The sequence below is a fragment of the Coniosporium apollinis genome (assembly GCF_000281105.1).
Source record: "Coniosporium apollinis CBS 100218 chromosome Unknown supercont1.16, whole genome shotgun sequence".
NCBI classification, from domain to species: domain Eukaryota; kingdom Fungi; phylum Ascomycota; class Dothideomycetes; genus Coniosporium; species Coniosporium apollinis.
Window position 1 is genome coordinate 74,939 of NW_006913278.1, and position 20,955 is coordinate 95,893.

The 20,955-nt window shown below is 55.3% G+C and overlaps 10 protein-coding genes across 10 annotated transcripts; 3 read left to right on the forward strand and 7 right to left on the reverse strand.

Annotated features, from left to right (window-relative positions):
• Positions 1–936: 936 nt before the first annotated feature.
• W97_03776 (uncharacterized protein) lies at positions 937–1,680 on the forward strand (the record flags this gene model as incomplete). Its single annotated transcript, XM_007781670.1, has 2 exons — positions 937–1,383; positions 1,453–1,680. The coding sequence occupies 2 exons, from the start codon at positions 937–939 to the stop codon at positions 1,678–1,680; spliced, it is 675 nt and encodes a 224-aa protein (XP_007779860.1).
• A 559-nt stretch (positions 1,681–2,239) lies between these two features.
• On the reverse strand, positions 2,240–3,631 carry W97_03777 (uncharacterized protein; the record flags this gene model as incomplete). Its single annotated transcript, XM_007781671.1, has 1 exon — positions 2,240–3,631. One exon carries the CDS (start codon positions 3,629–3,631, stop codon positions 2,240–2,242), a length of 1,392 nt encoding a protein of 463 aa, XP_007779861.1.
• A 1,154-nt stretch (positions 3,632–4,785) lies between these two features.
• W97_03778 (uncharacterized protein) lies at positions 4,786–5,895 on the reverse strand (the record flags this gene model as incomplete). The annotated part of the gene is made up of 4 exons (XM_007781672.1): positions 4,786–5,316; positions 5,367–5,489; positions 5,540–5,695; positions 5,755–5,895. The coding sequence occupies 4 exons, from the start codon at positions 5,893–5,895 to the stop codon at positions 4,786–4,788; spliced, it is 951 nt and encodes a 316-aa protein (XP_007779862.1).
• A 1,388-nt stretch (positions 5,896–7,283) lies between these two features.
• Positions 7,284–7,968, reverse strand: W97_03779 (uncharacterized protein; the record flags this gene model as incomplete). The annotated part of the gene is made up of 2 exons (XM_007781673.1): positions 7,284–7,696; positions 7,749–7,968. 2 exons carry the CDS (start codon positions 7,966–7,968, stop codon positions 7,284–7,286), a joined length of 633 nt encoding a protein of 210 aa, XP_007779863.1.
• Positions 7,969–8,321: 353 nt separating this feature from the next.
• Positions 8,322–10,204, forward strand: W97_03780 (uncharacterized protein; the record flags this gene model as incomplete). Its single annotated transcript, XM_007781674.1, has 6 exons — positions 8,322–8,410; positions 8,474–8,562; positions 8,629–8,986; positions 9,081–9,309; positions 9,366–9,525; positions 9,585–10,204. 6 exons carry the CDS (start codon positions 8,322–8,324, stop codon positions 10,202–10,204), a joined length of 1,545 nt encoding a protein of 514 aa, XP_007779864.1.
• A 496-nt stretch (positions 10,205–10,700) lies between these two features.
• On the reverse strand, positions 10,701–11,116 carry W97_03781 (ribosomal protein S16, mitochondrial; the record flags this gene model as incomplete). Its single annotated transcript, XM_007781675.1, has 2 exons — positions 10,701–10,911; positions 11,040–11,116. The coding sequence occupies 2 exons, from the start codon at positions 11,114–11,116 to the stop codon at positions 10,701–10,703; spliced, it is 288 nt and encodes a 95-aa protein (XP_007779865.1).
• Positions 11,117–11,757: 641 nt separating this feature from the next.
• Positions 11,758–12,664, forward strand: W97_03782 (YjeF; the record flags this gene model as incomplete). Its single annotated transcript, XM_007781676.1, has 5 exons — positions 11,758–11,815; positions 11,874–11,968; positions 12,023–12,119; positions 12,231–12,459; positions 12,553–12,664. 5 exons carry the CDS (start codon positions 11,758–11,760, stop codon positions 12,662–12,664), a joined length of 591 nt encoding a protein of 196 aa, XP_007779866.1.
• Positions 12,665–13,146: 482 nt separating this feature from the next.
• W97_03783 (uncharacterized protein) lies at positions 13,147–15,018 on the reverse strand (the record flags this gene model as incomplete). Its single annotated transcript, XM_007781677.1, has 4 exons — positions 13,147–13,306; positions 13,370–13,647; positions 13,692–14,666; positions 14,761–15,018. The coding sequence occupies 4 exons, from the start codon at positions 15,016–15,018 to the stop codon at positions 13,147–13,149; spliced, it is 1,671 nt and encodes a 556-aa protein (XP_007779867.1).
• A 920-nt stretch (positions 15,019–15,938) lies between these two features.
• Positions 15,939–16,451, reverse strand: W97_03784 (uncharacterized protein; the record flags this gene model as incomplete). The annotated part of the gene is made up of 1 exon (XM_007781678.1): positions 15,939–16,451. The coding sequence occupies one exon, from the start codon at positions 16,449–16,451 to the stop codon at positions 15,939–15,941; it is 513 nt and encodes a 170-aa protein (XP_007779868.1).
• A 1,764-nt stretch (positions 16,452–18,215) lies between these two features.
• Positions 18,216–20,193, reverse strand: W97_03785 (uncharacterized protein; the record flags this gene model as incomplete). Its single annotated transcript, XM_007781679.1, has 3 exons — positions 18,216–19,583; positions 19,643–20,021; positions 20,087–20,193. 3 exons carry the CDS (start codon positions 20,191–20,193, stop codon positions 18,216–18,218), a joined length of 1,854 nt encoding a protein of 617 aa, XP_007779869.1.
• Between the last annotated feature and the right edge of the window lie 762 nt (positions 20,194–20,955).

The following is a 20,955-nucleotide window of genomic DNA, read 5'->3' on the forward strand; positions in this document are numbered from 1 at the left end:
ACTCTACAAATATCCTTGATACGTTACCTGCTTATAGAAACAGTATAAAATATGGCTGCCCAGTTTGTGGAAGAAAAAGCTGGGCGTACGGATTAGCAACGACCATTCCTGATGTCCATTACTCGTACCTCGAAAGCCTTGGCGAAATACAATTTGGGTCACTAAGCAACGTCTATGTACCTGGTAGGTGTAGCAACTACACAACCGCCCGGTGAGACACGAAGGTAGCTGTTGAGATAGTAGCATCTTTCTTGCTTGACAGTCAATCGCAAGTCCGCGTTTGGCTGAAGAAAATCTCACGATCATACCTACCTCAAGCATCTCCTTTCGCTTCTCAGAGCGTGTGCATAGCGGTTGCTTAGGTTTTGGCTTGATTTTTTGGCTTTACGAGTAAAAACCTTGTAAGGGTTAGTCTTTGAGCCGAACGACTCTCACGTGCGTCTCCATGGGGGTCTTTCGTGTGTGAAGAGCCATTTTGAGTGAAAAAAAATAAGCCAGAGAGTTGGCTTGAGCAAGGCAACTCTGTGGCGTCAGAAATACTAAACGGTGACAGAGCGCCCACTGTGGACCCACCAGGTATACCCACCAGGTATACCCAAACCACTGAGCAAGTTTTTCAGGCCACCCCTCAAGCCAGCGCTAAGCGTACGCCCTACGTTCTCCTAGATCCTGCAACACGCCATTCTGCATCCTCTCCGCTACAACTAGCCATAAACTCATAGCCAGCTCTCACTTCCAAATCACCATCTCATCCTCTTATTAATACCCTCCTCTCCCCAGCCAGCCTTTCTCTTCAAAAAAACCCCGGCAGCGCGATTGAGTACTGTATACACAACCAGAACAGCACCAAGTCCGCGGCATCCCCTTATCTACCCCCCTACCAGGCTGTGTAAAAAAGACCTCAACCCTCGACCTACCGTTCTACCCAACCCGACCATGGCGAACCCACCAGTCAACTACGGCGTAGTCCTCTACCCCGGCTTCCACGCCCTCGACGTCTTCGGCCCGCTCGACATCCTAAATCTGCTCGCGCTACAGCGTCCTCTGAATCTGTATCTGCTCTCGTCTTCGCTCGAGCCCGTTAGCACCAAGCCACCTGCCACGATGAAGCCGTCCAGCACCGGTCCCAATTCCGACTTCGGCGAGGCCATCGTGCCAAGCCACACCTTCTCTGCCCCGCCGCCCGAGCTGGACGTCCTGCTTGTGCCCGGCGGGCTGGGGACCAGGGATGAGGCCAACACCGCGCCGGCGATGGACTTCATCAAGGAGGTGTTTCCGAGGCTGAAGTACCTCATCACTGTGTGCACTGGGTCCGCTTTGGTAGCCAGGACGGGCCTCTTGGATGGGAAGCGCGCTACTACCAACAAACGGGCATGGGGCTGGGTATGACCTTCTTTTCTCCCCACTCACCATCTATGGCGAGACTGTAAGTTCGGGCTGAACAGCTACCAGGCAACATCGCAAGGCCCGGCGGTCAACTGGGTCCCGAAAGCGCGCTGGGTCGTTGATGGGAATGTGTGGACTAGCTCGGGCATCTCCGCTGGCATTGATGCTGCCTATGCGTTCGTTGCGGATATGTATGGCGAGGATGTTGCGAGGGGGATTGCGGACGCGAGTGAGTATACAAGATGTATGGATCCGGAGGCTGATCCGTTTGCGGAGCGGTGGGGGGTTGTGTAGGAGGGGCTTAGTGTATTGGGAAGTTGGAGTGGTGGATGGAAGGGAGATATCTCTTGTGGCCGAGAAAGTACTCCAGCCAATATCGACTTGGGTCTTGTAAGATCACGGGAGAGGTCCAAGAACAACATGTTTGGTACAGATATCGAGCCTAGCTGTAGAGATCACGCGCCCTGAATGGTGTTAGACTTAGCAAAACTACACTAGCAACGAACGCGGTGCACAAAAGCTTAGCCTCAAAGACGCTACATGAGTGTCAACGTGTTTTATGTGTGACCAAATTGACAGACCGTTGAAAGAGACCCCCACTCGGAACAATGGTTTTGACGCATACGATCACCCGGAAGCACCGAGCTACAAGTGACTGAAAGAAAACGAGAGGCCCTATCCATGCCAAAGAAGAGCCAGCCATGATCAAGACCAGAAAGCAGCCGTGAACGCTAAGATAACGGGAATACATTATCGAGGCAAAGACACACGATTAAAGAGGTACAGAACGCCGACAGAGCTCAGCCAAGCGGGACCAGACCTCAACGCCACAAACCGCGTTGCCAGCCTACTCCTACTCCTTTTCCAAACTATTCGAAGCCTTCCGCACCCGACCCCTGAATCGGTGTTCCACATCGTGCGGCTCCTTCGTCGGCAACCGCTTCGATGTATCCCACTTGACCTGCCACCCCTCCTGATTGCAATCACCAGTCAGACACGGACACTCATACCTTCTCGCCTTGTCGCTCCCCTTACACGTCCCGAAAGCCCTATCCGCAATAGAGCAGTGGATGCTCTCGTTCGTGCCGTTCTCTTTCAGGGGCTGCCTATCAACGCTGAGGACCGGCGCAGCGCGCCAAATCTTATCTGCGATCGAACTGATCCACCCCTTGGAGCCGCTGCCGGTGGCGCCATGGCATGTATCCCAGGCGGCCGCTTTCACCTTCTGCTTGTCAAGCAGGTAGTCGTCGTCGAATGCGAGCTTGTTGTCTCGCTTGCACTGCGCGATCATCCACACGAGCGGGATATCCGAGAGGGTGGGTTTAACGTGCCCACCGCCGACGTCGGTGTGGTTTCCCGAGAACCACACCTGCTCCATCTCCTTGGTCGTGGTGCCATCTTCGCGTGGTTTGGCCTCGTCCGAACCGGTCTTCGGGTAGTGCCAGAGAGTAGGGAGGAAGGCCTTGCGGCGCTCGTCGAGTGCAAGGGCGTGGTACCCATACTTGACCTTGTTGCTGAGCATCGCGTTCCTGAATTCGATCCGCTCGCTCCCCATACCCAGGAGGCGACCCAGTGGGCCCTTGCCGAACCATGATTGGTGGAAGGCGACCGTGTCCCAGACGCCCACCACTTCGACCGCATCAGCCGCTTTCCGCTGCAGCAGGCCCGCGTCGACCAGTTTCTGCACGAAGCGGGCTTCCTCTGCGTCGTTGGCATTGGTCTTGTCCTGCTTCCGGTAGTACAGGTTGTACAGCGTGGGGAAGCAGTCCATGCCCCTCTTGGTCAGCAGGCCGTGCGCGTTGACGAGGCCGGCGATGGAGCGAGCCGTGTAGGCGCCTCGACTGAAGCCGAAGAAGAAGATTTCGTCTTCGGGGTCGTAGTTGTGCGAGAGAAAAGCATAGGCCGCGCGCACGTTTGCTGATACGCCTAGCCCGACTGCACCGCCGATTAGGCCGTCGAGCGTGCCGGTGCCGACGCCCTTCTGGTAGTAGACTATCTGCTCGACCTCTTCTAGGTCGCCACTCTCGTCTTTCTTGGGCACCCAGGTTGAGGATTTGAGAGCGCGTGAGAACCGCGTGACATTGGAGGGGTAGTCGGATGCGTTGTCGGCGGTTGAATCTTGCCAGGTACCGTCGCAGAGCACTATAAGACGCTTGCGGTTCTTGGACTTTATGGACTTGATCGAAGCGGCGGAGGTAGGTGTTTCCGTCTCCGTGGCCGTGAAGGCCGGTTTTGTGGTAGACATGTTGACTTTGATCAATGTGAGGGGAGACACTCGGAGAGGACGCGTAAATGAATGTACGATTGGAGACAAAGGAAGAACGCGCATATAGAGCTTGGACTTGGTGCTAGAAGGGGATGAGACAATTGAGAAGACTGTAAAACGCGAGCCGCCCGATGGCTTCAAATACTGGGCTCCTGAACTCAGCCTCACCCCTCAGGCAGCCGCCAATGTAAGCGGCCTCTTCGCCTGGTGAATTGCCTAGCACAGTGGCCATTGCCTACTTTCAATGACTCAAGCCCGCGCATCATAGCTGATTCGCATGGCGCTCGGACAGGCATGCTGCGGATGCTGCTGATGCTGCTGATGCTGCTGCTGACGGCCAGGGCTGCACAGACTGGTTGATTTGGGAGGCGGCGCTTGCCGTAGGGGTTCTGTGGTCCCCTAGGCGGTTCGCTGCGGCTCGATGCAGCCCACCGCTCCTCAGCCCTGCTCTCAGCCCCAATGTCTCCTTGGGGGTTGACAGCCGAGCACATGCTCCTGTGGAAGCGGCGAGTCCGTTGCATGGATAACTTTATGCTTCTGCGCACTCAGGTTGTGCTTACTTCACGATTTGATCGCGTGTGTGTGTGGCATGTGATCATAGACATGCTGCAGTCTGGCTACAAACTTCAAACGCATAGCATCATTCAGGCAAGATGGAAGCTTTTATGTCTACCTGACTCTCTCTGAATGCGCCCTTAATCATAAGAACCTCATCCGTGTAACGAGTTTACTCCTACATCCGTCACGGCCCTCTCACCCGCGACAAAGCAAAATGCAACCAACCTGTCATTCATCGCTTGAAACTCTCAAAGAAACCTACAAATGAGACGCCAAACGAACGCCTGCACCAGAAAGAACCCGTTCAAACAGCCGTGGATATACCCTTACATGTGGCCGCGGGGCCGGGAATGAAGTAGAAGACAACACGAAAACGGTTGATGCTCGTATTCGCGGGCTAGTGGAATATTTCTGTTCTGGTATGCTGTTACCACAGCCCCCCGATCCGTACCTAGCCAGCGGTCGTAGGAAGGGTGAAAGTCGTGAGATGAGATAGGGCGGTGATAGAGCCAGCAAGCAGTAGAGCCTCCAATGTATCGCTTTCCAGCCATCAGGGTATCGGGGCATCAGGTGGGCTATAGCAGAATGAGGTAGTTGCTTGGAGCAATACCCGTCTCGCCCGTGCTCTTCTTGGCCTGCCACCATCGTCCACTGACATCTGACACCTCTAATATCTCGTGCTTTGTGAAGCTGATCTCGTTCTGGTCATCAGGGTTGGCTTCGTAGCTGTATATCGCTTTGGCCTTGTATGGGTATTCAGTCGGTGGGCTCATGTCCATTTCCGGCGCATTCGTAGCGTTGTGGTTGTGTGCCTCGGGGCTGCTGAGAGGTGCGCCGCCAAAGCGGGGCTGCGAACTGCGCGAATCCATACCAACAGGGCCTCCTGGATACCCTGAAACCGGCGAGGATGTCTCGAAGCCGCTCAGCTGTGCTGAAGTGTACATCTGCGGGGCTTGTGTGACAGTCGTTTCTGGGCGGGCGCCGTAGTGATTGGACACTGGTCGCGAGCTCCTCGGCGAATGTCTTCCTTTGTTGAGAGCGAACTGATCAACGAAGCGATGGGGGCTGGCGCTTGGCTGCGAGCCGAAGTAGAATATCCACACGACCTGCGAGGCGTCAGCGTGCGATCGCGCCTCTAGATTCGACACAGGCTTACCGTAACCATGGAGAGAAGAATAAAGCCAGCTGCGGCGGCTTCCTTCGCGCCGTCGCTGGAGTATACCAAGGCGTGGACGCAAGACGAATTGAAGGTCAAGCCGGCAGCGAGATACGCAGCGATCTGAAAGATCTTAGCAAGTGATTAATCTACACCCATCGTGGAATACTCACAGCTACGTGGTATGTGTGCTCCGACTCGGTAATGATCGCAATTGGTATGCCCACAACGCAGAAGAACATGTATACGATGGCCCACCAGGAAAAATTGGGGAAGTCCCCTCGGATGTCTGCGATCAGGGATGAGACGAAGGTGATTATCCATGCGAGCTGCGTTCACACCCAACATCAGTCCTCACTCAAAATCTCAGCCGCACGTTCGGACTCACCATCGCAATCGAGCATGTCGCCAGGGCGAAGGGATCCCCAACGAGGTTGCTGAAGTTGAGCCTGCGGCCGTTGCCGGTGTTGTATCTGCTGTTCTCCATTTTGCGTAGTGATGGTGAATTAATGGATCCGTAGGGTGGCATAGAGAACGTGGGTCGGGCGCGGTTGAATGAGTGGACTTCTCGTCGAGAGAGAGTATTGCGTGTTTACCAGTACAGGCCGATGTTCATCCGAGGCGCCGTGCAGAGGTAGTAGTGAGGTACTGGCGAGTGGAGGACGTGTACCAGCGCCTGGCCGGACGGGGAGCAGCAGGTCGGGTTTGAGGTGAGCAGAGGTGGTGGGAAGTCGGCCGGCAGCAGGCCTGAAACGGCAGCTTCTCGGAAGATTGCTGAAACTCGGTAGAAGCCAAAAATAATGGCAGGCGGCGCGAAGCTGGCGACCCTCCGCAGGCGCCGAGAGTCGTTTGGGAAGAGGCGGCGGCGAGGTCACGGCTGGCGGTGGAGGTTGAGGTGTAAGGTGGACTTTGGGGACGTGGAAAGGAGCGATCCCGGGGGGCGTGCAACACTGCGCGGCAAGAAAACGATGCGCCCGCCGGATGCAGGGTTCCGATTGGGGATTGCACTTCTGCGGCGAAACTGCTAACAATGTCGGGTGCTGAGACGGCCGCTACGAGTACCTAGGTATGCATGTTTCTGATTTGCAGGCCGCCGCTCGAGGGGAGGAGAGCAGTGTCTCGAGGAGTTGCGCGGCTCTCTTGTTTCTTTGTTCTCCGAGACCACGCGCGCTCTGCCTTGTTCCTGCACCGCTTGGCCTCACGGATGCATCAAAGGATCCACCCTCGCACCATGGATCGGCTCTGTGCGGGGGTGGTGGTGCCCGCCGCTTGACAGAAAGCAGGGAAATCACCGAACTTCGACCCTGCATGTCACTTGTCTTTAGTGCTCGCCATACTGACCTCACGTGACCTCGCTCTGAGACAGTCAGTTGCAATTGTGGATCATGCTTCTAAGCGACAAGGTTCTACCACTCTGCACTAGAAGACCCAAGGTGGGAGTTTTGCTCTTTTCCTATTCATATCGCACCGGCAGCTCCTCAACAGAGCACCGCCCCCTGGCGGACCCCTCGTTCGATATCTTGCGTGTCCCAAAGGCTTCTTGGTAAAATTCCCAGGCCTCACACAGCCCACTACTGGAGGTGCATCAAGCACGGGGATGCCACATGCTGGCCCATCGTCCAGGCATGCAACCCGCGAAGCACACTATATGCGATCTGGCGCAGCTCGTCGCTTTTCCCAACGGATCGCATGATGAGCGGGCTGTTGCGACTGCCTGTACGCGTCAGGAGATGTTTTTGTGAGGAAAGGCAGCAAGTCACTCACTGTAAAGGAATCAAACGAGCGATCCTCTTTGTCATTCCTCTTGCCTCCCAGGAGTGTCTTGCACATCGTTGTACCGAATCCTACATCCAGATGGCTCCCTTCGGACCGGGATGTGTCAACTGGCTTCTTCCACCCAGACTTTTCCTTGATGTATTACAGCTCCCCTTCTCCTCCCCTTCTCACTTCCACCCTCCCGACCTCCCTCGCCGCCTTCCTCAGCCTGTTGTCCCACTCAACCCAGCACCTCCCCTGCCCGATGATGAAGATCTTCTGCCACTTCAATACCAGCTGCGCGCTCTTCTTCGAAAGAAATGCAATCTGCCTCGCATGCTGGTTCTGTCTACGTGCCACGGCCGCAATGCGTGGATGTAGCGCGATGAGCGAGGCGAAGGATTCCGTTGGTGGGATTGGGATATCATTAAGAGACGTCAGCTGTGAGGCTGTTGCTGGGTATAAGGGCGCTTCCGCTAGGACCGTTGCGAGCTTGTGCGGTGCTTCGAGCCCGGGCTGAGCCTCTGGGGCCTCCAAGGGTTCCGGGGGATTCAAGAGGTCAGCATGTCGAGATTCTGTTGCTGGTCAGCTGCTGGTGTAGACCGGCTTGCGTCAAGTGATACGAACGGACAAGCACAACATCCGCGATGACACTTGATCCGGATGTCAGTTTGTGCAAGGACTCCTCGAGCTTTTGGAGGCGCTTCACAACTGGGTCCTGGGTTTGTTGTTGTTGTTCATCCTTTATATCTCCATCGAGCACGAACTCGAGGCGGCGCATGCGCTCTTCAAGGAGTCGAAGCGTCTGGAGCACGACAATATCGCATCCTTCTTCTATCTTGTCCATATCTCGTTGTGCGGCACCTGTTGCCGTCATGACGATTGTTCTGGTGGAGTGATTCGTGACGCGCTCGCTCTTCCTACGTGGCTCGCGGCGCATTCCCGCAGGTGCTTGGCAACGCCGAAACCCGCTGGCAGTGACAGGACACGAGGCACGACTTCGAATCCCCTTATCGCACCAACAAACCGCCCTGCATACGCCCCTCACCAGCCTCTCCACATTCTATCGACATTGCGACCGCTTTCGCACCGTCCTGGCGACCAGCCTACCGACCGCAACGACCTCCTCGGACCGCTCGCATGCCCAACTTCAATTCAACCACATAGTGTAGCATCAACGTACCAGTACATCTGCGTGCCATGGCGAGCTATTCCGCCATCCGCACCGATCTCGATGAGCCCGGCCAAGGCAGTCGACCAGCGAGCGCAGCATCTTCGCGAGGCCCTCGGTAGGCCGCTCAACCTCACCCACCACACACTTCGCCACAGCACATGCTGACACCGCTCTCTAGCTCACGGCGGAATAGCCGCGCAAAGAAAGATGTTGGGATTGTGGGCAACGCCAGCTGGCTCAGCAGCGTCATCAACCTGGTCAATACCAGTACGGCTCCCTCCCCAGCCGGCAGCACCATCACAAGAGCACCAACTGATCTAACATGAACACCAGTCATCGGCGCCGGCATGCTGGCCATGCCACATGCGATGCGCCAGATGGGTATCGTCCTCGGCTGCTTCATCATCGCCTGGGCAGGCGTCACGGCAGGCTTCGGCCTCTACCTCCAGGCACGTTGCGCCAAATACCTCGACCGCGGCAGCGCGTCTTTCGCAGCACTATCGCAGATAACATACCCGAACGCATCGGTCGTGTTCGACGCGGCAATCGCCTTGAAGTGCTTCGGGGTCGGCGTTAGCTATCTGATTATAATCGGAGATTTGATGCCAGGAGTAGTAAGAGGGTTCAGCAGCGGCGGAGGCGTCAGCGCTGGGTTCCTGCTAGAGAGGCAGTTTTGGATAACGGCGTTCATGTGGGTTTCCCCTATGTGCTAAGATCGGTCTTGTTATGCTTAGCATGGGGAGCATGCTTCCCATCTCCGAAAGCGAACTAACATCGGTTGGCAGGCTCATCGTCATTCCCTTGTCATTCTTGCGGCGACTGGACTCGCTCAAATACACGAGTGTTATCGCCCTGGTTTCCATCGGCTACTTGGTCATTCTCGTTCTTTATCATTTCTTCAAAGGGGACACCCTAGAGGAGCGCGGCGATGTGCGAGTGTTCAAATGGGCTGGACCTGTTGAGACTCTCGCTGCGTTTCCCGTCATTGTGTTTGCGTATACTTGCCACCAGAATGTACGTCGAGCCCTTCAATTCATTTGGGTAGTAAGTGCAGTACTTACACGGCTCAGATGTTCTCCATTCTCAACGAAATCAACAACAACTCTCACTTCCGCACCGCTTTGGTCGTCGTCTTCAGCGTTGGCATTTCTGGTCTGCTCTACATCCTTGTCGCAATAACCGGATACTTGTCTTACGGCGATAATATCGGCGGAAACATTGTGAACATGTGTACGTCACCCAGACACTTCCCCTTCTGCGTAAAGACCACTAGGCTAAGCCAATACTAGACCCACCTTCTGCAGCCGCTACCATAGGCCGCTTCGCAATCGTGATTCTAGTCATGTTCTCCTACCCCCTTCAAGTCCACCCATGCCGCGCCTCCGTCGACGCGGTCCTCAACTGGCGGCCGAGGCGCAGTTCATCACCATCAAGCACCGGCAGCTCGTCGTCATCGCGCAGCGCTCCTTTACTGGGCGCTAAGAAGCCTGGATCTGCACCTCAAGCAGTGCCGATGAGCGACATCCGCTTCGCGGTGCTCACGACCCTCATAATAATCGCCAGCTTCATCGTCGCCATGACGGTTTCGTCTTTGGAGAAGGTTCTCGCGTACGTCGGGTCGACAGGTAGCACGACTATCAGTTTCATTCTTCCCGGCTTGTTCTACTATAAGATATCCTCGCCGGACTCGCCACATCATCAGCGCCTCCTCAAAGAGGACGACGATGAGGAGTATGGTGATGACGACAACGATGACTCGACTATTACGGGCAGTCCTGGATCGAAATTCAGTTCAAGGAGTTGGCGATTGAAGCTGTTAAGAAGGTTGAGTATGGCACTCGCTGTATATGGGATAGTAGTCATGATTGTTTGTTTGGGCACGAACACGTTTTTGGTTGCGGCGCATTAGATTTGAGCGTTGAAGCGAGTTGGCGTTTGGATAGACGTTCTTTAGAAACGGGGTGGATGGAAGGTCCATGACGGCCAGGCGCTCCTGACGAGACTCTTGTATATAGACGATATGTATACAGCTGTTTGGACATGTCATAGGAAAAGACTGCAGACTCCAAAAATGCAACAGACGCAGCATTGCCCCCTTTGAACGCCTGTACAGAAACCAATGCCTGGAATTACGCTTCTGCTGCTGCAGCGGGAGTCTTGACAGCAGCGGAACCTTCTAACTTCGCCTTCTCCTCCTGTATCTGCGCGACCCGATACCGCGGTTCAAGTAGCCCTGCCTGTATGCCAAACGTCAGCAAGTCGTCCTCATCATCTTGTCTCCCACAATTTGCCTCCGAGCGCTGGCTTTCATCCCCAACCGGCCTTCATCCCTCCGCTACCCATTCGCCTCATACCCTGCGCTCCTTCCTCGTTCCTCTCTCCTCAAGGTCCCCTCTAGTCCACCATCATGTCCCTCTCACAAGCAAACCTACCATACTTAACAGCCTCCACGCAGGATCACTCGGCTGCGCCCCAACACCCAACCAATACTTCGCCCTCGACGTGTCGAGCTTGATGTCCTTCCACGGCCTGCCTCCCTCGTCGCCTGGGCGCGGCGGCTTCGGTATCGGATCGTAGGTTCCAAGGACTTCGAGGGGCTTCGAGTTGCGTGCTGTTCTGTAGAGCAGAGGGTGAACGTTAGCTTGTCAATAGACTGAGATCTCTCGGGGGAGATGGAGTGTCTTGGGGGGGATTTATGGGTGGAAAGTTGCGATTGCGAGAAGAGGGGGGAGTAGGGAGCGTACCGGGCGTGCGCGACGACGATGTTGTAGAAGGGTGCGTTGCGCTTGCCGAAGCGGGCGAGCCGGATGCGCACGACCATTGCTGGGGAGCAGCGCGTTTGAAAATGCTGGGTGGTGCTACCGTCGAAGATCCGTTTTGGCGATGGAGATGCGGCCTGGAGGTTTTTGGCCGCGGGATGCGGGTGGAGCGGAAGGGCCCCGCTGTAGGGCTGTACTCGGTAGGGCTGAGATAGTTAAGCACCTGTGGTACAATTTGACCGTCTTAACAATAGGAGTTTTTGGGTGTAGAACGATAGGCTTAGGTGTTTGTAACGAGCCAGTCAGGTACTGGTATTTAGAAAATCATTCTATCTCATCTCCGACAATTCGTACGCTTCATCAATTGCCGACGCTGTGGTTGTGATGTAATCGACCACCACCTTCCCTCATCCTCGCCCACGGTTAACAGCAGTTGACACATGTTTCGTGCAACAAGACGATTCATGATGGCTCTAAGAGTATGCCCCTTCAGTCTGTGCTACCACACCACTTAATCATGGCTGCAGACTTTAGACTCGAAAAATGCCGCTGAGCTTGATAAAGAGCTGATGAGCACGGGGGCCTTCTCCATCGATCAGTTGATGGAATTGGCGGGCCTCTCAGTATCCCAAGCCGGTACCCCTCCAACTATGTCGTCTTCATATATGACTACGATATCTCATATGTCTGCCCAGTCTTCAAAATGCAACCGCCGAGTAAAGGCAAGCGGGTCTTGATTGCGTGCGGACCCGGCAATAACGGTAACCTCAAACCAAAATCACATTCGTGGTGTCCATGCAGTGGCTCACACCACTCTAGGCGGAGACGGCCTTGTCGCGGGCCGCCATCTGTGGCACTATGGCTACGAGCCAACCGTGTACTACCCGAAGCATACGAAGAACGAGCTCTACGAAGTATAGTCGCCTACTATGAAGGCTCCGACACACCGCAGCTTACAACGACGATAGCGCCTCTCTCAACAGCTGAAAGACCTCGACATCCCCTTCACAGAAGACTTCTCCTCCGCCATTGGCCAGACCGACCTAATCGTCGACTCTATCTTCGGTACCTAACATTCCCCCTGCTCCATTGCTAACTTTCCCCCTCCTACCCCATCTTGCGCCGTCCCCCCCCCCTCCCCTTCCAGTACAACTCGCCCGCCTAACCATCCACCAGGTTTCTCCTTCTCCGGCGAAGTCCGCGAGCCCTTCCCCGCCGTCATTACAGCGCTCCGCGACACCACCAAGCCCGTCCTCGCCGTCGACGCGCCCAGCTCCTGGAACATCGAGGATGGACCCCCCGACTCCGGGCCCGGCAAGGGCTTCATGCCCGACGCGCTGATCAGCCTTACGGCGCCGAAGCCGCTGGTCAAGTGGTTCAAGGGAAGGCATTTTGTTGGAGGGCGGTAAGTTCTTGTCTTTTCTCTCTGAGTGCTAGATAGGATGGATGGGCGATGGGGTTATCAGTAAATGGAGAACTAGATGGCTGATGGTGAAAGCAGGTTTCTGAGCAAGAAGATTGCAGAGAAGTACGGGCTTGATATGCCGCCGTATGAGGGTGTTGATCAGATCGTTGAGATGCCGGTTGAGGGGCAGGGAGAGAAGCTGTGAGACTGCGATCGCAAATGACAGACGAGGTTTCCGGTTCTCGTGAATGAGGTACGTGTGGCTGGAATATTAGATGCGCCGGAAGTTGGATGCGTTCGCTTGTTCCTGGAGGTCGGCATTGCTTGCCTTGGGCACTAGTATGTTCGTACGTTGAGCAGCAGCGGATCGTGGTATTGCGTCATGGCAAAACCGTCAGCGTTGTGGCAATTCATACACCGACGTCCATATCCGCTTGTTCAGCTCTTGAAGCGAACCGCAATAATGTAGGAATGCTGAGTATTTACCAACTCACTCAGCTAGCTCGAGGTAGTATCATTGTGCGGCCATATACGGCTGGAAACCGGTAGCACACCATGAGTAGTCTCCATCTCACTCGCTTGATCCGTACAGTAGTACATCTGCGAAGACCGTTGGTTACAGTATTCCAGATACATCAGGACCAGTTTTGAGACGGCCCTAGCCTTGAAGCCGTAGAAAGCACAGATTTACCCTCTGCCCAGCATATACAGAGAGAAGGCGACGCCAACCAAGACGAGCACTAGAACCACCGGGTTGCCGCGCCGCAGCCTCAAGCCCGTGGTAGGCTGTGGCTCTAAGCCGAAGCGGATAGAGTTGGAGGGCGCAGTATACACCTCACTCATGTTCCTTGACAGAGGTGCCGGTTCAGCGGCTTCATACTTAGACGATGAACTTCTTCGGAGCACTCACAGCTTCGAGCTCTTTTCCTCTTTGTTCTTCGCCATCTTATAGAAATCCTTCGACTGGTTGCCAATAGTGCCTTCTCTCTCCGCAACAGCGACTGTAGGCAGTTGTCTGGCATCCCGGATCCTCTTGTCCGAGATGAGATAGCCGCGCGGTAAATCACCGTTCTGCACCAACTCTTCCTGCAGCGCCGAGAGGCTGGTGCCCTCTTCCTCGGCCAACATCATATCGACGACAGCTTTGCCGCAGAGTGTCCCATTCGGCATGCCATGGCCTACAACACACTTTTGTCAGCTTCACCAAGTCTGACGGCTTTATAGCGGTTCACAATGCTGCACTTGCCTGTATATCCCCCGCACAGCCAAACCCCCTTCCCGCCCGGCACCTTTCCCACCCAAGGCATATTATCCCTCGAGAAGCCCATAATCCCCGTCCACTGATAATCAGCCTTAAGCTCCCCCTCCCCACCCTCCCCACCATCCCCGCCAAGCTTCAGCATCTTTGGCAAACTCTGCCTCAAATACCTCGCCGAGTCCTCATCGATGACCGAATCATCCGACACCCCAACCCGCTCCAACGTCCCCGCTCCGCCCCCACCCCCGAACATCAGATGTCCCTTCGGGTTCGGCACTCCGCTGAAGGGCCGCTGGATGAGATAGTCATCCTGGTTCGCGCCCTGCCCCCCTGCGCCGACGAAGCCGTACGAGTCCGCGAGGCGAGCCATTCCGGGCGGCGGGAGCTGCGCGCTCATTTCGCCGCGGACAGGGACGATGAGGTCGGCGAAGGAGGGGAGGAGGTGCGACGTATAGCCGTTCGTGGCCAGGATAGTTTGCGTGGCTGCAATCTTGCCGCGAGGCGTGTGGATGAGCGTACTTTTGCCATCTGAATCCGGCGAGAGCGATGTGACGGGTGTGTTCGTGTGGAGTGCCAACCGCCCGGATTGAACCAACGTCTCGAGGATGTAGGTCACGTATTTGTAGGGCCAGAGTTGGCCGGCTCCGCGCGTGAGTGTCGCCCCGGCTGCGGAGGGCCGGACGCGGTGCTTGGCTAGCTCAGCTCTATCTGTTATAAGAGTGACGCGTTTAGCGAGCTCAGGGGCGGAATCGTGGAGGCGGGACACTTCGGCTTTGGCGGCGTCGAGCAGAGCGTCTGTCCAGAATGTCCGGCAGCCTGTCACGGTGCGCCATTCGCAAGGGACGTTGTGGGATTCGATATACGATCTGACGGCTGCGACGTTGCGGAGTTCGAAGGCCGCGACGTCGGGGCCGCGGTCGAAGAGGAGGGGTTGGCAGTGGCCGCCGTTCTGTTATGTGTACTCGTGTTGGCGACTCTGGTTACACCTCTATAATGCCCTTGACCAAGTCTGGACGACATGGTAAGAGCTTGCTGTGGCTCACCCTGCCTGTAGCTCCCCAGCATGCTTCTCGCGCCTCCAGTAGGACTATACTCTTTCCACTCGCCCTGTCGTCCTCGGCCAGGAAACGAGCAACCGACGCGCCGGTGATGCCGCTCCCTATCACCACGATATCGGCTTCACGAGGAAGGTCTGGCGTCGTTCGATGGCCGATCAGGAACTTGTTAGGTTCGCTGTGCCAGAAGGAGTGGGTGGAGTTGGGAACTGGCAAGGAGGCTGGCTTGTCGTCTTGTGCGGTCATGATGGAGGAAATGAATCGTAATCTGGTTTCGAGGTTTAACGACGCCTCATGCTACTTGGTTCAGTTCGGACCCACATCTATATACAACTCTCATCGATCGGTGTTTGCAGCTCAAACGCGTGTTGTCGGTTGCGGGGCTCAAGCTGCCCCACCACGAGCTCGGGGCTCTTGGGCCATCGGAAACATCCTCGAAAGATGTTAACAGCCTTGACTAGTCCTTTCAAAAGGGAGTAGTAGTGGAGCTGCTGAAGAGATTTGGACTTGCTAGGACAGCCAGCTGATAACAAAGACGACCCACGACAGGATTCTTGTCAGCAGCTTTGCAGTACCAGAACCTCGCAACGCCTGCCCAAGTCTCCCGGTCACAGGTATTTTCATCTTCCACTGCCGTACGATATCTAGCCAAATTGCCCAAGCATTCGACCCAAGTGTTCTCGAGATTCGGAGCCGTCTTGTACAACAGAGCGACCGTTTGGTATGCAGTATAGATAAAACATAGTAATCCATGATAGACGGGTTGTGTATGACGCATAGCGGTCGCGATTAGGAGACCCAAAATTCTAGTATAGATCGTAGCTCAGAACTATACCCTTCCCGTCGATCAGAATGAGGAAAGACCCCTCGAAAGCGGCCGAAGAGATAACGTCAGAAACGACCAATTATAACCTATAAGTTCCTTCTCTGTCTCGTTGGCAGACTACCTCATAGTGCATAGCATCTTAGACGCAGGAACCAGTCTGCATGCGTCTGGTGAGCCGCCCTTGAGATCCTCCTCTTCCTACCCATTATGTTGTTCCTAAATGAGAGCATCGCAGCCTCGAATTCCCGACAATCCAAGCAGGAAGAAGACCTCATCACCAAGACGTGTCCGGCACAATCAAACGCCAGCGCCAATCGAACTCATAACTCATTTCAACCGACTATGACCCAGGCTCCTTCTTGCTCACCAGCCCCTTAACCGTAGCCGTGACACTGATGCCCCCAAACAACCAGTCGTTGCTGTGTCTGCCGTAATAATACCTCTCGCTCTCAGTCCTGCTCCCAAAGCTCGTCTGCCTTTGGCTTAGACCCGGCTGATTGGAGCCAGACGCCTGCCTTTGCTGCTGCCGCGTCGCGGCACTCTGCTCATGCACATAACCATTCGCGACCAACGTAGACGCCGAGTCGGTGGCATCGATTTGCGTGGGAGGAAGCGGGGAGCGCGAGCGGTCGCGTCGGATCCGGCTGCGAGAGCGGCTCCGGGAGCGACCGCGGACTTTTTCTGCGATGGCGCCGAAGAAGGACTGTTCGGTCGGCGAGGAGACGCGGCGCGTGGCGAAGTAGGACGTTGGCGCTGCTGCCACATCGGGAGAGGTGGGCGCGGAGGGCGTTTCGGCTAGAGTGGAGGACTCGCTCAGGGTGCGGACGGATTGGGTGGGGCGGATGGGATTCATCTTTCGTGAAGAGGTAGGTGGTGATGCGATTGAGTTGGAAGCTGGATGTGAGGTGGTGTTGTAGTTGGCTTTGGTTAGAAGTGTGTAACGATCTTTGATGCTTGCAAAAACTTGAGATGACTGAGAGGGTGTAGCTTGGACTTGACAGGTATCGATGAATAGATAATTGGAGCAACTTTGAGAGGAATCTCAGCTGCTTAAATAAAAGTCCAGAGCGTCCGAAACCCTTGTCAATTTGGGTCAATGCCAGTTACCTTGCTGTATCGTGATCACGGTGTCCGCTTGGCGCAAAGCTCCCTTCCACGTTCCCCGCTCCACGGTGAGTTTGAGATCTATGCCTGCCAGCTAGCCAATGATAAGGCGAATTGGCAGCAGCAGCTCGCCCAGCAGGGCTGAAAGGACAGGCAAGCTCACCGCTCAAGCGTGACCGTTCGGTACGGCTCTTGGGAGGCTACTGCAGCCCCGTGCATTGCCAGCACATCGAGCCAGGACCGGGATCAGGATACTGTCCATGAATCTGTTCTGAAATCGACGCCATTGGCGAATCAATGGAGGAAATGGTCCCGGGAACATGCCATTTCGTCCATGCGGCTCCGCGTCCATCTCCTCTCCGGCTTTCCGAGGTGTTGAAAGTCAGTCCCGGTGGACGCTCTTGTCAGACGGACTGTCGTTCAGCCGCACCTTGGCGTGACACTTGGGAGGACACACAAACCGTTGCTCTCCCACTCGTGCCCAGTGGATCATCCACGAACCGTATCCTTGCATTGTTCCGTTTATGACGATCCAGTGGCAGCCACAGCGGACGAGTCTTATGTGTTCGCAGGACAGATCATGTGTTCTGTCCGAGGCACACAGGCACCCACTGGCACTCCATTAGTGGTCAGATCGTTCGCGCTAGAAGCCTTCCAGAAGCCCTACGGCAAGGATTCATGCTGTCGCGGCCGGTGAACTTCGTGTCCTGGATGATCAACGCGTTCCACATATACATATCACGCGCAAGCCGCCGTCGTTCTGTTCGATGACGGTCTACCTGCAGCAACATGAGTCCTTGGTGGTTGGTGAGACAAGTCCTGCGCTTCGTTTGGGAATCCTGATGTCCTGCGGTGGAAGGCTTCCTCAAGGAGCCCCACCTGCAGGAACTCGTCTGTGGAGCCCCATCGCGAGGCAGCAAGCCGGCTTGGCCGGTTGACTCGGTTCCTGGAGGACAAGTGGACAAGCCGTTGCCGTTCCATGCAACACGCGCAAACCGCCATCTCGCTGTTTGATGACGACGCAGGCGCGGCAATATGAGTCCTCGGCGTGTGTCCTGTTTGGCAGGACAGGTCATGTGCTATGGAAACCGACTGATGTTGCAGGGTTTGGAATCCTGCGGCGCTAGAAGGCTTCCAGAAGATCGCCTGATCGGCGTGGAGAAATGGCATGCGTTCAGCTTGGCGAAATAGTCGCCTTGTTTGCCTTGTCTACGCAGGAAACGGTCTGTACTCTCCGTGCATAGCAGCTTTGCTTGGTCATTGCAGAGAATTCTCATGTAGTACTCATGCTCGCGAAATCTCAACAAATCTGACTAGACCAAAACTCTATTGCAACCGAACATTGCCAGAGCTTCTTGCCATATGTACACATTGCGAACTAGGTTAGTAGAAAAACCCTGTTTTGAAGCGAAGAAAAGGAGAAAACCGCAAGGTAAACACTAATGCGTGGATTGAACCATTTGGGTAGAATGAGTCCCAGTCCTGACTGGAGAGCGTTCCTGATGGTTATTGCTCATGCTAGAACTACAAGCCGACACTGTGGAAATGTAGCATCCCAGGATTTTTGTGGTATGTCCGCGCACAGCTGAACGCGCCGCGCAATACCGTCTTCCCAGTCAACCACAAGCGCGTGGATGCTGTCTCCCAAAAAGCCATGACTTGTTGCAATAGCCACGAAATCGAGCTTGTCTGAACGACTGGCTCGCCAACGACCGTCCAAGAGGACGCCTGCAATGACATCTCCCACAGACTCTACGCGTACGTTGTGGAGGTGACGACAAGCTGGCTGGTTGTCCCCTGCCCCAGGCAAGAACTGCGGTCGATCCACATGGAGACTTGCGCATTCAGTCCAGAAGCCGAGGAGCTGATCAAGGGCGACGTCCTGCCGGGGCACCAGTTTTAGAGCAGGCGGATCGCTTCGCAGCAGTCGTCTCAGACTGAGAAAACGCGAGAGTTGCATTGTTGGCCCTGCATGTGACTCTGTTTCTGCCCGCTCTCGCCCGACTGTCAGGCGGGGTACGGCCTTTGGTGTCCTCTTCACAGGGCTCTGTGGGGCCTCAAACAGGACGCGGATCTTCACCGGAGTACCGTCTGGTTGGAACCTGTAGTATGTCGCAAGAGGGACTAGTGTCTGATCGGAGGCTTGGAAGACAGTAGAGTCAGACGCTGAATCGATTCTCTGGCTTAGCCACGACCAAGTCGGAAAGCTGCTTCTTGCGTGAAGAAGCGGGAACCAACTATCCAGGCTCCTAAGAGCGGTGGGAGATGATGCGGCATCAGTGCTGCCTCGAGTACCGTCGAGCCAGCGCCAGGCGATGCAAACGCCAAACTCCGCTTCAGGCATACCCCAGAAGAAGGGACCAAGATCCTCCTCGAGAGTATTCAGAATTCCCCGGAAGGCGTTGACTGCATCATCATCTCGAGAAAGGCTCCTCGTAATATAGCCACCAACAGCAGCCCTGTACTGCTTGAGACGGTCCCTGTCGCCGGGTCTCGGTTTGGTTAAATACTTGAGGTGACGATCCAAGTCCAGGTACTGGTCTTCCATTAGCTCAGCTGACACATCAAATTGGTCGTTGCGATAAGGGGGTTTCTCCGGATGAGAACAAAAATAGTCCGATTCCGTATATGCATCCTCGTAGTATGTTGCGCTGTTGCAGTGATAGAAACACTGAGTCTTGTCGAAAATGAGCAGTCTTCTTGATAGCATCTTCTCTTGGAAAGTCCATCCTCTCTTATTCCACACACATTCTTCTTGCGATGTGAGGAACCAGGGACCCGTTGTCACAAGATCAACGCCGTTGATACGAGTTGCGTGCTGGGGTACGCGGGGTGAGCTGATACCAGGTAGACCGGCGTCTGCGCTACCCCCACTGGCCGCCTAGGAGATATTTAGACCGAGGCAAACACGATATGAGAATCTGCGGTGTGGTTTCTTACAACGATAGTCAGAACGGCGGAGCTGTAGATATTGTCCATCATTTGAATCAGAGCTGCCTTATCGGTCTCGTCATCTTGCCGTATGCACAATGCATCGACCCACAAGTATGGTATTCGAAGCTCACTACAAACCACCATGGCGTCTACGATGGTTTGCGGAGTGTTTCCAACGAGTCCTCCATCGCTGAAGAGCGCGTCTGCAGTTTCCCGGCACAGCTTGAGATGCCGGCCTTGACCCCAGACGTATGATAGTGCAGCGAATTCTGGGACTGCTTGTGGCCAATCGTAGATCCATTGAGAAGGCGCTGCATCACTCTCGTGTTGTGGTCGATTGTGGATCCATTGAGAAGGCGCTATACAGCTCTCGCTCACACATCGCCTGCTCACGTCGATCAGCCTGAAGCATCTGTTTTTCACGATCCACGTGTTAAGTTCTGCTTTCACGGGCTGACATGATGAGCCGTGATTATCAGAGCATCCATACAGCCAGCCGCGAGCTCTTCCGATGTCAAATCGATCGGGCAGCTGCCGTCCTCGAAGCAAGTAAACATCTTGACGACGTGCCGGGTCGCCCTGCAGCTGGATTCCATGTCGAAGATTGGGGATAGGGGTTCCACGCATATTGTGCGGACCATCAACCCGCGGTTGGGGCTGCGGCGAACCTTCTGCGTAGCGGGTCTTAGGTGCAAGTCTGACACCGAGTCTTGAGACCGCGTTTGCGTAATTCTTGAAGCCACTACTCCACCGGAGATATCTTAGGTAACCGAACAACTGCGGCTCTGCTACCACCGTTGTGTCCGGTCCCCACGGCGGATCCGCCAGTCCAGGATCTTTTTCGAGAGCCAGGAGTATGAATCTACACATAGGGCATGAGCCATACCGCATCGTGTCGAGAAACCAGACATATCGCGTATAGGCGCGCGAGAACCTGGAGTCATGCTCTCGCCAAGCAGTCAGCTCTTTTACGAGATCTATCTGGCAGCACACAGAGCACAATCGCTCGGAGGGTTCCGTAACCGCTGGAGCTGCGGGAACTTCATCCACGCAATCATTTGCATTCCAACTGGACGGCCTTGAATCTACAATGAGACCGATGTCCTCGGCGAGAAAGTCATGGCGTCGTGATTCCATGCTTGCTCCAAGCATCAACGGCTCGGCACAAGTCACCTTGGCGATTCAGACCGCGAGGGGTCGAATCGTCTTGCGTCCGCATTGGTGTTGTGAGGACGTACACTGGCGGCCATCTACAATGCGATCTTGATGGATTCGTACATGCTTCTCTTCTTGCGCTTGGAGCGTAAGTCTGCAGCGTG